The following is a 16,400-nucleotide window of genomic DNA, read 5'->3' on the forward strand; positions in this document are numbered from 1 at the left end:
TCAGTTCCTTTCACAGGCACTAGGCCTAGTAAGACAATTGCTTAGCGTTTATATTGGACAAGTGTGGATACACTGGGCAGTAAGAATTCTGTGGGCCCTGCAGATTCTGGAAGTTTCCATCACAGAAATGCAGAGAAACTGCTTACTTTTTTACATTATTTGACTTTTGAGGGCAATGTGATATCCATGAAAGGTACACCTCCCTGCCAGCCAGACCGCCCTGGACTTCCCTCAGTGTCTAGTTTTCAGAACTGTCTGGGTTTGGTAGGTTTCCTTCAGTGGCAGCGCGGAGCTCAAACCCTAAACCAACATCTACTCACATTGCAAAAAAAGGGTCAGTTGTGAGTGGAAACGCTTGTTGCAGCATTGGGCTGTTCCTGTTGCAGATGCTGGGCCCACCCACACACATGTGGTATACTGTTTTTTTCAGGATAATTATAGAAATGCTAGGTGGTAGGAAATGTGTAGATACCCACATATTTTGTTACTTTCTCTAACAGAAATGTGAGAAAATCCATGCATTTCTCTTAAGTTTGAGGTTTGAAGGGCATTGTAGGTAAAAAAGGTCGGGCAATCAATCCAATCCATACCACTCTGGACTCCCCTGGGTATCTAGTTTTGAGAAATGTCTGGGTTTGGTAGGTTTCTCTTGGTGACGGCCAAGCCCAGGTCCAGAATCCTCAGTTACTTACTTTGTAAAAAAGGGGTTGATTTTGAGTGAAACGTTCCATACAAGTGCAGTAGTATTTTTGTTGAGAAAAGTGTGGAAATGCTGGGTGGTAGGACATTTGTGGTCCCTGCAGATTCCAGAGATTTGTCTCACAGAAATGTGAGGAAGATCCATGCTTTTTACCTAATTATGAGGTTTGAAGTTCATTATGAGTAAGAAAAAATAATAGATCCATGCAAGCCACACCACCCTGGACTCTTCTGCGTGCCTAGTTTTCGGAAATGTCTGGGTTTTGTAGGTTTGCCTTGGTGGTCCATTTTGCATTTTGGGGTCTTTTCTGTCACAAGTCCTGGGCAACTCACAGAAGTGGGATGTAGCTTTTATCAGTATAAGTGTGGAAAACTCTGGAACTTTATGTCATATATATGTGACAAAATTTTTTGTTTTTTGCCAAAGGTTTATGTTTGTAAGGCCCTATGGACAAAAAACACCATAGGATCCACTCAAGTCACACCATCCTGGAATCTCACTCTTAAGTTTTCAGAAAATTCAATGTTTGGAAGGTTTGTCTGGGTTGTGGCTGAGCTAAGGCCCAAATTCTGACACTACCCACATTGTAAAATTGACTTGAAATGTGATGTCTCCATGTCCCGTTTTGGATGCTTTGTAACACCTATGCTAGGTCCAGCCACACACATACAGTAATATTTCTATCAGGACATAAGTGTAACACAGAATAATAGAACATTTGTTATTACCAATTGGATTTCTCTCCATTTTTTACTTCTAAATGTAAGCTAGTGTAGAAGCAATAACACATTTCACAACATGCTTTCTGAAGCACATAATAGTATGGATCATCCCAAATGCCCACTTTTCATAAACTCAATAATTTATGTACATTTCAGAAATACATGGGTCTCCTTCACATTCATTTTGATTCATTAGATTTTACCTCATATGCCACATGGTGGGTACATGATGAAAAGCCATTATAAGCTACAGCCCAGTTGTTAGATCTGGGTATTGAGTGTTTTTGGAAAAACTACAAAACCAATATATCATTGTGACCAAAAAAGGATGAAAACTGTGAGACTACATTTCTTTTGTAAATTGGCCATGGTGACAAACAAATGCAAATGAAAACAATGTCACCATATTCAATTTCTCTACTCATTCTCATTATTTGTGGATTTAAACAATTAGGGGGTCATTATGACCCCGGCGGTCAGTGATAATGTGGCGGTAGTGCCGCCAACAGGCTGGCGGTACATACCGCCACATTGTGACATTGGTGGATTGGCTGAAGCCAACCCGCTAATATACCACTCCGACCGCCATGGTGGTAGTAGCCACTGGGCCAGAGATAACAATCTCCAGCCTTGTGGCCGCTAATGTACAGCCAGTGGCATTTTGACCCTTCCTACCGCCACGGTTTTTGTGGCATTTTTAATGCCACGAAAACCATGGTGTTAGGCCCTACCAGTGACAGGGAATTCATTTCCTCTCACTGGGAGGAGGACCACCCACCCCCCCAACACTCCCCAGATGTCCCCCATCCATCCACGCTCCCCCCTTCCAATTCCCCACCCCCATACACCCACACTTTCAGACACGCACCAAGCATACACACACTCACTCACACAGGCATACACGCATTCATACACACATGCATCCATTCATTCGAGCACACATCCGAACCACATTCACACTGTCACACAGACACGCATTCACATTTCCATTCATATACGCATTCTCACACATGCACACACACGCAAACAACACTACACACACATTCGCATTCACGCACACACTCACACATTCATGCACACACCCACGCACACACACACAACAGCCTCCTTGTTGGAAACCCAACTTATCTGCATCCAGGGGTCTTCCGGCAGGGGACGGGACGGGGAACTGCTACTGCCAGCAGCGCCCGCCAGCAGCACACTGCCAGGCTGTATTATTTGTTATAATATATCTGGCGGCGGTCTACTGGTGTGGCACTGCTTGTAGTAGCCGCGCCACCTTAACACCATCCGCCAATATGGCCACAGACAGATTTCCGCCCATCTTGTGGTGGAGATGCGTCTGTTGTCATAATTTGGCGAACCGATGTTAGCTGCCACAATGGTCTTTTGGCGGCTGTCACTGCAGCAGTAGGCGGCATTTACCGCCAATATCAAAATGAGGGCCTTAGTGTCTTTAGGAAATTATTCAGGAATTTTCAGAAATAGCCCTTTGCTGAATTCAGACTTTTCTATATCTTTCTCGTATCACTCATCTGTTTCACAATCCTTTCTATCACAAACTTCAAATAGTTTTAAACCACAAAAAGTAGGAATATGGACTACCTCTAAAAAAAGCCAAAAAAGCCCAAATCTGTGGTAAAAAAATGTTTTTTGTTCACAACTCTGCCTGTTCCTGAAAGCTAGAAGGATGATGAGTCTACCAAAGCAACACTTTTGTTGATGCCATTTTTAGAAAGAAAATGTGTTTTCTTGTAATGTACCTTTTCCCATATTTTCCGGGAGACCCCAAAACTTAGGTATGTTTTGGCTATTTTCTCAGTGTCCTCCAGAGGAACATACAAACCCAGGCTTCCATATGTGGATGGAAAAAGGGCACAAATTAGGCATGAACACTGCATGTGGAAAAAAGTTTAAAAGGTGTAACTGCAAAGTACCCAAATATCAATGTAAGGGTTCAGCACTGGGGTAACAAGCCGAAGGATTAACATTTTAAGCATGTCATGTAAAAATAATGTATGTGGAATTAGGATTCTGTGAAGCTGAATGTTTGACTATGGAAGTCAATTTTAATCTCCAAACATACAGAATTGCTAGTTATGTGAAAGGATGAGTTGTTTTCAAGTATGTAAACACATTTACAGGAACTGCAACCCATACAATGAAAAGAGGAAAACAATGTATTTATTATGTTTAACACCAAGTGCCTCCTTGTGTGTTTTGTGGCAGTATTTGTATGAAGGCTTTCAACTTTTTAGCTGTGACAGGAGTGCAGTGCAGTCACACACCATTGAGCTATTTTTCAGCAGAAGCTGTCTGAGAAATGGAAGATGGATTTAATCTTTCCAAAGTAAACAGCATGGAAAAGAATCAATATTTGATTCATAAGCAGCCCCTTCTCATTTATCTGCACTAACACAAAATCTATACTTGAAAAAATGTAGAGCACAATCTCAAAGTTTGATGATATTACACAAACAAGCATTAGCAACGCCAACAGGTCTGACATTAATGTGCTGTACTCTGCACTCATAGGCGCTGAGTCTTTTACCTCTGGTGTACTGAGATTAGGAGTGAGAACCAAAAAGGACAGTGTTAGACTTTTTCATCCTTGACCTGGTCTCCCTTAACTTTTTGCCTCTGTTCCCCAGGTTGTTGATGTGTGCTGGACTCTGATTTTACTGTTTTTGTTACTCTGGGCGCTTTACCACTGCTAACCAGTGCTAACATGCAAGTGCTCCTTTACAAAATGTGTATGTAATTGGCTTATGCATGATTGGCATATTTGATTTATTAGCAAGTCCCAGGGTTTGGTCAGTGTAGCGCTTGGGGAGGAGTTGGTTTCAGTTGGGTGGGAATCAGCTGGGATGACCCTTGTCTCACTAGGGGACAGTGAGATGGTCCAGAGAACCCTTGTGCCTGAAAACACTAAGAAGTACAGGCAGTGGGGAGCATTAATGGACAGAGGGTGGAGGCTCTGAGAGACACAGGAGCCAGTGTGACTACAATGAGGAGTCAGCTGCTGTCTGAAGAGCAGATAGATCCCCCGGTACTTCACCAAGTAGTTGCAGTGGACAACTCTGAGCGCCTGTGCAGAGTGGCACAGGTTCCTTTTGAATGGGGGGGAGTCTCAGATTCCTTGAAGGTAGCTGTGAGTCCAACCATGCCTGTTGATTGTTTGCTAGGCAATGACCTGGAGGATTCCCCCTGGAAGGAGGTGGAACACAGGTCTCACTTGGAGATGTTGGGTCTGCCTGGGTGGGTATGCATATCCACCTTGTCAATGGCAGCCCGTCAGGGTAATCAAGAGCCCCTGGAGCCTGAAACGGTGGCCCAGCGGATCGCCAAGAAGAGGAAGGGCAGGGGGCATGGGAAACCGGCCCGAGAAGTTCCCACGGTCCGGGAGGAGGCGAAGCCTGAGGGTGATGCCCTGGAGCCTACAGGGGAACAGGTGGCTGAACTGGGGGAGGCCCCTGAGCTGTCGCAGTGGCAGCAGGAAGAGGGGCCCACCAGGGAAGCATTCTGTGCAGGGCAGAAGACATGCCTTACTTTGGAGGGTTTGCGGCAGCAGGCTGCAGACCAGGCGGCTGGCAAGGAGCCAGGATCACACCTGATTTATTGGGAGGATGACCTCCTGTATAGCGAGCCTAAGGTTCCTGAGCCTGGGTCAGCCCGTGTGCTGGTGGTACCCCAGTGCTTCACGGCCTTCCTACTGGGGTTGGCTCATGATGTGCCTTTAGCTGGACATTTGGGGCAGGACAAGATCTTTGAGAGGCTTGCCGCCCACTTTTACTGGCCCCTAATGCGCAGGCACTCAGATGCACATTGCAGGTCTTGTCAGATTTGTCAGGCAAGTGGCAAGAGTGGGAGGAAATGTAAGGCTCCCCTCCAGCCTTTGCCTGTTGTCAGTACTCCCTTTGAGAGGGTAGGTATTGATGTTGTGGGGCCTCTGGATCCCAAGACAGCCATGGGCAACAGGTTTGTCCTGGTCTTGGTGGACCATGCCACCTGGTACCCAGAAGCCATTCCTTTGAGATCAATCACTTCCCCTGTGGAGGGTCGTGCATTGATGGGGTTTTTTACCTGCATGGGGTTCCCCAAGGAAGTGGTATCTGATAGGGGTACCGACTTCATATCCACTTATATGAAGTCTCTGTGGAAGTAGTTTGGGGTAACCTACAAGTTCACCACCCCTTACCACCCCCAAAGTAATGGTCTGGTTGAGAGATTCAACCGCACCTTGAAAGGCATGATCATGAGCCTCTCAGAGCCCTTGAGGCGGAAGTGGGACGTCCTCCTGCCATGCCTTCTGTTCGCCTACAGGGAGGTGCCTCAAAAGGGACTTGGGTTTAGTCCCTTTGAGCTGATTTATGGCCACCCTGTAAGGGGACCTTTGAGTCTGATGAAGGAAGCTCTGAAGAAAGCTCCTAGCAAATCCCCCCAGGATGTATTCAGTTACATGCTGGCTTTGAGAAACCAGACTGCCCGCTTCAGGAGTCTCGCTCAGGAGAACCTGAAAGCAAGCCAGGAGGACATGAAACGCTGGTATGACCAGAATGCCACTCTGGTTGAGTTTCAACCTGGACAGAAAGTGTGGGTGATGGCACCAGTGGAGCCTAGGGTGCTCCAGGATAAGTGGACTGGGCCATTTGAGGTGGTGGAGCGCAAGAGCAAAGTCACCCACCTTGTAGACTTGCGGTCTCCAAGGAACCCTTTAAGGGTCCTGAATGTCAACTGCCTCAAACCTCACTTTAAGTGGACTGAACTGTCCATGCTCCTTGCGACAGATAATGGTGTAGAGGAGGAGAGTGAGCCTCTTCCTGACCTCCTGTCCTCTGGAGAAAAAGATGGGTCAGTGGAGGGAATGATCCTCTCCCCCTCCCTGACTGAGGAGCAGCAAGGTGACTGTTGCCACGTGTTGGGACAGTTTTCCTCACTGTTTTCCCTGATCCCAGGAATCACACACTTGTGCACACATAATGTGGACACTGGGCACAGTACACCTATTAAACGGAAGGTTTACAGGGTGACTGACAGGGTCAGGGCATGCATTAAGGATGAGGTATCCAAAATGCTTGTCCTAGGGGTTATTGAGCACTCCAGCAGTCCTTGGGCCAGCCCAGTGGTATTGGTCCCAAAGGCTGCTGCACCTGGTGCCACTCCAGAACTCAGGTTCTGTGTGGACTACCGGGGACTCAATGCGGTTAGCAAGACTGACGCACACCCCAGCCCCCGAGCTGATGAGCTCATTGACCGGTTGGGAGCTGCCAAGTACCTCAGTACGTTTGATTTAACATCTGGGTACTGGCAGATTGCCTTAACTGAGGGGGCCAAGGAGAGGTCAGCATTCTCTACACCAGATGGACACTTTCAATTTGAAGTGATGTCATTTGGGATGAATGCCCCTGCCACCTTTCAGAGGTTGGTTAACCAGGTGTTGGCTGGGCTGGATGAGTTCAGTGCTGCCTACCTGGATGACATTGCTGTGTTTAGTTCCACATGGGAGGAACACCTGCAACACCTCTGGAGAGTGTTAGAGGCCCTGCAGAAGGCAGGCCTCACTATTAAGGCGAGAAAGTGCCAAATAGGGCAGGGGTCTGTGGTGTACTTAGGACACCAGGTGGGGAGTGGGCAGGTGGCACCCTACAGCCTAAGATTGACACAATTCTGGCTTGGGAGCCTCCCAAGGCCCAGACTGAAGTGAGAGCCTTTTTAGGTCTCACAGGATATTACAGGGGGTTTGTTAAGGGACATGGTACCATTGTTACCCCCTTAACTGAGTTGACTTCTAAGAAGCAACCCAGGAAAGTGATCTGGACAGAGGCTTGCCAGAACGCTTTTGATGCCCTGAAGGCTGCCATGTGCACAGCACCTGTGCTGAAGGCCCCTGACTATTCAAAGGAGTTTGTTGTGCAAACAGACGCCTCAGAGCATGGTATTGGAGCAGTACTCTCACAGCTTAATGAAGAGGGCCTAGATCAACCCATAGCCTTCATTAGCAGGAGGTTACTACCCAGGGAACGTAGGTGGAGTGCCATAGAACATGAAGCGTTTGCTGTGGTCTGGGCACTGAAGAAGCTAAGACCCTACTTGTTTGGGACTCACTTCCGAGTTCAGACCAACCACAGGCCCCTCAGATGGTTAATGCAGATGAGGGGTGAGAATCCGAAACTGTTAAGGTGGTCCATTTCCCTACAGGGGATGGACTTTACGGTGGAACACCGTCCTGGTACAGAACACGCCAATGCTGATGGTCTGTCCAGGTTCTTCTGCCTTAGTGATGAGAACTCCCATGAGGTTGGGTAGTTGCTCCCCACTTTCAGCTGGGGAGGACATGTGTTAGACTTTTTCATCCTTGGTGTGGTCTCCCTTAACGTTTTGCCTCTGTTCCCAAGGTTGTTGATGTGTGCTGGACTCTGATTTTACTGTTTTTGTTAGTCTGGGCACTTTACCACTGCTAACCAGTGCTAAAATGCAAGTGCTCCTTTACAAAATGTGTATGTAATTGGCGTATCCATGATTGGCATATTTGATTTATTAGTAGGTCCCTAGTACAGTGCACTAGAGGTGCCCAGGGCCTGTAAATCAAATGCTGCTAGTGGGCCTGCAGCACTGATTGTGCCACCCACATAAGTAGCTCTGTAATCAAGTCTCAGACCTGCCACTGCAGTGTCTGTGTGTGCAGTTTTAACTATAAATTCGACTTGGCAAGTGTAGCCACTTGCCAGGCCTAAACCTTCCCTTTTCGTACGTCAGACACCCCTAAGGTAGGCCCTAGGTAGCCCCAAGGGCAGGGTGTAGTGTATGGTTAAGGTAGGACATATAGGCGGTCATTACAACATTGGCGGTAAAAGCCGCTTACCGCCGTGCAGAAGACTGCCAACACACCGCCGCGGAATTCTGCTACAGCTATTATGACCCACAGCACGGAATCCGCCAATATTCAGACACCCACACAAGTCCGCCACACCAAAGGTTAGTTATAAACTGGCGAAAACAAAACCTCCACCGTCACGCCAAAAGAAATACGCCCACACTATCACGACCCACGAATCCACGCGGCAGTCTTTCAACCGCGGTATTCCATTGGCGGTACACACCGCCATGCTCAAAATACACACACTTTTACAAAACACAACCACATTGACCAATCCAAAATACACACACCTGATACACATACACACGCCACTCCCCCAATACAATATAGAACACACACCCACATCATCCACAAACCCCTATGACCACAATTGAGAAAGAAGCACACAGAGAGACACCACCATCAACAATACTAGCATCCACAGGCACACAACACCATCACCCACATAACTTCCACGCACCTCACACAACACCCCACTACATATCAGCACACTTATCACCCCACACATCACCCACACCACCCCATGGCACGGCAAAGACACCTCAGGTTCTCGGAGGAGGAGCTCAGGGTCACGTGGGGGAAATCGTCCGGGTAGAGCCACAGCTATTCGGATCACAGGTGCAGCACACCTCCATTGCAAGGAAGATGGAGCTATGGTGAAGAATAGTGGACAGGGTTAACGCAGTGGGACAGCACCCAAGAAATCGGGATGACATCAGGAAGAGGTGGAACGACCTACGGGGGAAGGTGCGTTCCGTGGTCTCAAGACACCACCTTGCGGTTCAGCGGACTGGCGGTGGACCCCCCCACCTCCTCCCCCACAACTAACAACATGGGAGGAGCAGGTCTTGGCGATTCTGCATCCTGAGGGCCTCACAGGAGTAGCTGGAGGAATGGACTCTGGTAAGTCAAATCTTAACTATTACATCCCCCACCCTACCTGCATGCCATCACATACCCCCACCTTCACCCTCACCCCCATCATTCTAACTCCTCCTCTTCTAACTCCTCACAAATGTCCCAACATCACAAACCACACATCCTAACACCAAGCCCTGCGTGCAACAACAAAGCATGGACACCCATCACTAAAGCATGTCCACTGCACATACCCATCACCCCCCTAAACCATCATCACACAAGGTCCCACACAGGAATGCAAGCACCTGGGGTACCCGGTCACCCACCCATTGCACACCATGGCACACACAGATGTAATAAACACCCTTTTATACCCCTGCAGGACCCCTACCCATTGTCACCGGACAGGAGGGTCCACACATGTCCACACCACCAACAGAAGAGGCCCACAGTGATGACAGCACCTCTGTCCAACTGGATCTAGATGACCAGCCCGGCCCATCGGGGACCTCGGGACAGTCGGTTCCCATCACACAGTCACAGGCCAATACAGAGCTTCCCCCCTCTGGAAACACCAGCACAGCACCCACCCAGCGGGCCCATACCTCTGTCCCCAGGACATGCCAATCAGCAGTGTGTCCACCACTACAGGAAACCCAGGCTAACCCACCACCCCAACAACAACAGTGACCTGGGGGCAGTGGCAGTGGGCACACGGTCCAGGGGACGGAGGCCCAGGAACACAGGAGAACTGGGAGGGCTGCTGTGCGACAGGGGGAGGACAGGCCAAGGGAACCCACTCTCCACAAGGCCCTCTCCAACATCATGGGAGCCTACCACCACTCCCAGGAGACGATGGCAACAGTACTGGCCAAGTTTCAGGAGACCCAGCACCTGCAGGAGGAACATTATTTGGGCTTCAGGGTGGAACTCAGAGCCATCAGTTCCACCCTGGGCACCATCGTAGGGGTGCTGAAGGAAGTACTCAACACCAGGAGGGACACTGTGGCACTACAAGGGGCCCCCTGACACTAGCCTGGACGATGAACTGCCCACCTCCTCTGCTGGCGCTAGTGGACAGGAGGCACCGCCACAGGACAACCACACCAGCACCCCACCCCCTGCAGAGGGAGAACCACCTCGCAAATGGTCCCTGAGATCCAGGACAAAGACAGAGAACGATGCCAAGACCCCCGCCAAGAAATGAGACCACCCTGAATGTCATCCTTCTGTCCCACTTTGTCACCCTGTACATCCTTCAACTGCCCCAGCTCCGCTTCCTATGCCCATTTGGGCAATGCACCTGTGAGACTAATAGACTGGACTCTGCCATGGACATTCCTCTGCCATCACCCCTCACCATTTTGCTACCCCCTCCAATATTGAGCACTAAAATAAACACCCTTAAAGCACAAAACAATCTGGAGTCAGTCTGTGATTTCGGAATACTGTATTAGCAATTACAGTGTCAAAAAGCTCTTCCATTTGTAATGTCAACACTGTGGGACAAACATCTGTGAAATCGTAAGGGGAAGTGACAACTCAGTGACCATACACTGGGTGAAAACGACAGACAGTAGAGAGGTAGTAGTGTTAAAGTACATGTAGTAGGCAGGTTTGTATTCTTACCTGTGTCTCACTGGAAAAATTGCTGGATCACTGAGTCCCTGTTGTCCATGCCTTCTTCTTCTGTTTCCTTGTCTTCACTGTCCACAGGCTCCACAGCTGCAACAACACCGCCATCTGGACCATCCTCCTGCAGAAAAGGCACCTGTCGTCGCAAAGCTAAGTTGTGAAGCATACAGCAGGCCACGATGATCTGGCACACCTTCTTTGGTGAGTAGAATAGGATCCAGCTGTCATATGGAGGCACCTGAACCTGGCCTTCAGGAGGCCGAAGGCCCGCTCGATTATCCGCGGTGTACGCCCATGAGCCTCATTGTAGCGTTCCTCTGCCCTTGTCCTGGGATTCCTCACTGGGGTCAGTAGCCATAACAGGTTTGGGTAACCAGAGTCACCTGCAATTGACGAGGGACAACTGTTAGACACACAGTAACCTGTAGGGATATCCCAGACAACCATTCCCACAGTCTTGCTTCCTGGTGCTCACCTAATGGCCACACACGGTGCCCCTAGAGTTGACCCATCACATAAGGGATACTGCTATTCTGCAGGATGTAGGCGTCATGCACTGAGCCAGGAAACTTGGCATTAACATGGGAGATGTACTGGTCTGCCAAACATACCATCTGTACATTCATGGAATGGTAACTCTTCGGGTTTCTGTACACCTGTTCACTCCTGTGGGGGGGTACCAAAGCCACATGCGTCCCATCAATGGCACCTATGATGTTGGGGATATGTCCCAGGGCATAGAAATCACCTTTCACTGTAGGCAAATCCTCCACCTGAGGGAAAACGATGTAGCTCCGCATTTGTTTCAGCAGGGCAGACAACACTCTGGACAACACGTTGGAAAACATAGGCTGGGACATCCGAGATGCTATGGCCACAGTTGTTTGAAATGACCCACTTGCAAGGAAATGGAGCACTGACACCACCTTCACTTGAGGGGGATTCCTGTGAGATGGCGGATAGCTGACATCAGGTCTGGCTCCAGCTGGGTACACAGTTCCTGGATTGTGGCACGCTCAAGCCTGTAGGTGATGATCACATGTCTTTCCTCCATTGTTGACAGGTCCACCAATGGTCGGTACACCGGAGGATGCCGCCATCTCCTCACATGTCCCAGCGGACGGTGCTTATGAAGGACAACAGCGAGCACAGAGTCAACCAACTCAGAGGTACGTACCCACAGCTTACACAGAGCACGAATCATAATCCAAAAAGTGGCCTGTATGTGTGTTGAGTCTAGGCCTAGGTATGTGTGACACAGCTAAAAATGAAGCCATGTGGGCCCCTGAAATGGCGGCTGCCTGACCTGTAAAGTGGGTCAATGGGATGTGAGGTAACTCCGCTGGCGTTCTACACCGTCGCGGTAGGCGGTCGAAGACCGCGGCGCAATGCTGCATTGGTTAACATTGGACCCTATGGGTCCCAGGAGCCAATGACAATGTATGCCGGCGGTGACGGTACACACCACCGCGGACGTGACCGCCATTTTCTATCTGTTCAATCACTCAATACCTGATCTTCGACAGGAGAGGACCTACACTGCAAGTGCTGCTGTGACCTCGGTCTGGAAGAGCCAATGGCTCGAGTGTCTGGGCAAAGGGCCCCTGCCTTCACATCGGAGGAGTTGGAAAAACTAGTGGACGAGGTCCTCCCCCAGTACACGCTACTCTACAGTCCTCCAGACAAACAGTTAAGTACACTGGGAGCATGCTGTATGGGCTATGCCTGTGTGGAGTGGGGTGGATGTAAGAAGGGGGGGAGATTGCGGCGTGCATGAAACAACGGTGAGTGCATGTGCCACATGGCAAGGGTAGGGGTGGGGGCCAATGACTGTGACGGTGCAGTTGGTAAAAAGTTTCTCTTCCCCCTGTACAATTCATGTAGGTCAGCACCCACCAGAAAAAATATATTTGATGTGCCATCGCCAAGGATGTCCCGACCCTGGGGGTCTACCACAGACGGAGCACCCACTGCTGGAAAAGATGGGAGGACATTCACCGCTGGAGCAAGAAGACGGCGGAGGCTCAGCTGGGGATGATCTCCCAACGTGGGAGGGGTGCCCGTCGCACCATGACCTCCCTGATGTTCAGAATCCTGGCGGTGGCGTACCCGTAGTTGGATGGGCGCTTGAGGGCATCACAGCAGCCACTAGGGGGTGAGTACACTCTCATCCTGCTGATTTTGCGCGCAGTGGAGGTGTCTGGGTGGGCGAGGTGGGCTGTGGGTTTCCCTAGGCCAGGGCGAGTTCCGTAGGCAAGGTCCCTCCGTAAGGCAGGCCATGTGGTACCCCACCCCACCTCTGTAGAGTGCCAAGTACACCTAGTCATGCCCCTGTGTCATCCATGTGTGAAGATGTTGTCCATAGCCTAGTAGACCATTTCCCAGGAATTGAACAGTGGAGCCCAAGAGCGCGGCGTAGTGCAGGGGGCTTCTGTGTCCGTCGTGTAATGCATGCACTCAACATGTCTTTCTTCTGTCGTCGTCCCCTTTTTGTGGTCTTTCTGTTCTTGTTTGCATTTGCATCATCAGGCGGAGGAGCAGTGGCACCGGAGCACGAGAGGGCTGCATCCCACATGGCCATGGAGGGCCACACTATGGACCTGGACTTCACCAGTGGGACAGAGGGCGAGGGGAGCTCCACGGCGGGGACAGGAGCTGAGACCAGCGACACGGACTCGTCCTCTGTTGGGAGCTCCCTTGTGGTGGCGGCAGGTTCAGCCGCCAACCCCGCTACCAGCAGCGCCCTCCCAGCAGCCCCTCAGCCTTTGCCCCGTGCCAGCTCACCCGGGAAGGTGGGCATCATCTTCGCCCCAGGCACCTCAGCCCCTGCCCCAGTCACCCCTGCTGCCCTCAGTGAGGAGGCCATTGACCTCCTCAGGTCCCTCACTGTTGGGCAGTCTACCATTTTGAATGCCATCCAGGGTGTCGAAAGGCAGTTGCAACAAACCAATGCATCCCTGGAGGGCATTCATTCTGGTCAGGCGGCCCTCAGCAAGCTTTTCAGACTCTGGCTTCAGCACTGATGGCAGCCATTGTCCCTGTCTCTAGCCTCCCCCCTCCAACTTCCTGCACCCAGACCCAATCCCCTGTACCCCAGTCTTTCACAAGCACACCTACAGACCAGCATGCATACATGTCAACACACAAGGGAAGCTCAGGCAAACATAAGCACCACACATCCCACAGGCACTCACGCAAGCATCAGACACATGCAGACACACCAACATCCACTGCCTCCACATTGTCCCCCTCCTCCTCATCTCCCTCCTCCCTCCCAGTCTTGTCTACACTCACACCTGCATCCACTACATCTACAGCCAGTACTGCCATCACCAGCACACCCACCACCACATCCGCTCACGTGCAGTCACTACCCCACTATCATTCACACGTCCCCTGTGTCCTCTCCTAGTGTGTCTGTAACGGCACCTCCCAAGATACACAAACGCAGGTACACACCCACCCAACAGCCATCCACCTCAGAACAGCCTCCAGCGCATGCACCTTCACCCAAAGTCAGCAAACGAACACCTCCTACAACCACCATCTCCGGGACCAGTGGTGCCTGTAGTCACCAGAATCTGGAGTGCACCGGCCACCAGGGCAGCCAGTGTGGCACGGAGCCACAGCACGGACAGTCCTCCACCTGTCAAGCATCAAAAGTTGGCCAGTGCCCGGTGGGAGAGGGGGAAGACTCCAGCCACCAAAGCCGCTCACAGGGGTCCTGGTAGGAGTGTGGAGTCAGCTGCGACACCTTCCAAGGTGGGGAAGGGCTACAAGAAACCTGGAAAGTCTGGGAAGAGCAGCACGGCGGAGGAGACCGCCATCATCCCCGCTGCCCAGGAGGCCACAGCGGTCATCCCCGCTGGCCAGGAGGCCACAGCCATCATCTCCGCTTCCCAGGAGGCCACCGCCATCATCCCCGCTGCCCAGGAGGCCACCGCCTCTGCACAAAAATAGGGAAAACCCTATAACCCTAACCTGCCCAGGGTAAATACAACATAAACAAGGCAAAAAAATGGCAGTTAGGGACAAATTTAGTACTAAGTTGAAATAACAGTCCTTAATTCTGTTACTACTGGATTTATTTCTTTTTCATATTTATTTCCAAAAAGATTTTTTAATATAGCAAAAAGGATCTATGGTAATCTCACACAAAACTTAATACACATCACATAAATAAGTGTAAACCAAAAAATTACTGACCAAAAAATTACTCACAATACATACGAGATAAATTACATATAATATTTTAACAATATAACAAAGAAACCATCTTAAAATGGTGCCCTACGCATTTGAAAAGTGGTCACTATTATGTAACTCCACATGTGATCCACTGTTATTTGCTAAGAAACTGGGCTTTTCGTACACTCGACTATCACTGTGTTGTGTATTTCTTTCACACAAACGTGATATCGTGCATCTCAAATCTTTACAGTATAGTCCATTATTTAGCAAGCCCAATCTACTTGCAATCAAAGAAGTCAACGCGTTTCGGCCTACTGATTTATGGCCTCATCAGGACTGGAGAAGGGCAATCATAGTTCTAGAAAAACAATTAAAAAAAAACCTATTTCAGGTATACATTCATACATACAATAAATAAACAAATAGATGTGTGTGTTACATGCCAATAGAATATTTGATATTATATAAAGCTTTTTTTTAAAGAATATTAGCTCAATTTTGAAATATTACCTACTTCACAAAACACCAAAAGATAACTTTATATCAAACTTTGATAAACTCCTTCAATTCTTTTACAGTTGTCACAATTAACTTTCCAAATGTATCCTCTATTATTGTTACTGTTACAAGCATCTCCTATCTTTACCTTAATTGTAGGAGGAGAATGGAGAAACCCATCCTGTACACCGTCCTTAAAAAATCAAAGTGGTTGCTTGTGTTTATTTCAAGTCGCCATAATGCGGCTTATATCGGCTCCCTAGCAGGGAAAAGAAACCTCAGATCAGAATATTTCAAGTCTTTAATCCAGGCTAATGACTCAAAATGGTGGCATAAGCGCCTCGACACGAATATATATAATTAGTTACCGTTTACCGTGTCCGGCGCGTACTGAATATTCCTGCCAAGTCGGCGAGTCTAATTCTGAGCGCGTCTTCCGTGTGGGAATCGTTGCTACGAGACGTCACGCGCTGCAAGCGTGCTGGCGTCTCAAATAGCAAGGCCCACCGCAACTAGAAACAAGTGACAAAGTGGATTGCCGATCAGAATAACGGCCCGCTGCAGTAGCGCCGCGGCCATCTTAAAGTAGGAAAAGCCTGTACTTATGTCATTTAGAAAGTGAGTGTTTGATGCTGCAATTTACAACAACACCCTAATGACGATTTACAATATTTCATACCAGACTGGCTAGAGATGATATTACTAAATTGAGGCATAAGGCAACTTGCCTCTACCTGACTCATCTGTCGCAATTAAAATCTCTATATTTGGAAAAATGGTCTCCTGCTATTATTAGTTCAGCCATCTTTAAAGTCCTTGCATATTCTAACCGCTAACCACAGCCCATCTTAGAACAAATCTACTTACTTCTCTAGGTAATATTATAGAGGATATGAATAAAAGAAGAACAATCAAC

General features: G+C 49.2%; 1 protein-coding gene across 1 annotated transcript in view; it reads right to left on the bottom strand.

Annotated features, from left to right (window-relative positions):
- Window positions 1-15,316: 15,316 nt before the first annotated feature.
- The window catches only part of LOC138262456 (transmembrane channel-like protein 2), a 469,363-nt gene continuing 468,279 nt past the window's right edge, over window positions 15,317-16,400 (bottom strand). Inside the window, exons 21-22 of the mRNA XM_069212350.1 lie at window positions 15,860-15,996; window positions 15,317-15,344 (exon numbers count right to left, since the gene is read on the bottom strand). Of these exons, the coding sequence (XP_069068451.1) occupies window positions 15,317-15,344; window positions 15,860-15,996 (165 nt within the window). The remainder of the gene's footprint in view (window positions 15,345-15,859; window positions 15,997-16,400) is intronic.

The sequence above is a fragment of the Pleurodeles waltl genome, chromosome 10 (assembly GCF_031143425.1).
Source record: "Pleurodeles waltl isolate 20211129_DDA chromosome 10, aPleWal1.hap1.20221129, whole genome shotgun sequence".
In the NCBI taxonomy this organism is placed as follows: domain Eukaryota; kingdom Metazoa; phylum Chordata; class Amphibia; order Caudata; family Salamandridae; genus Pleurodeles; species Pleurodeles waltl.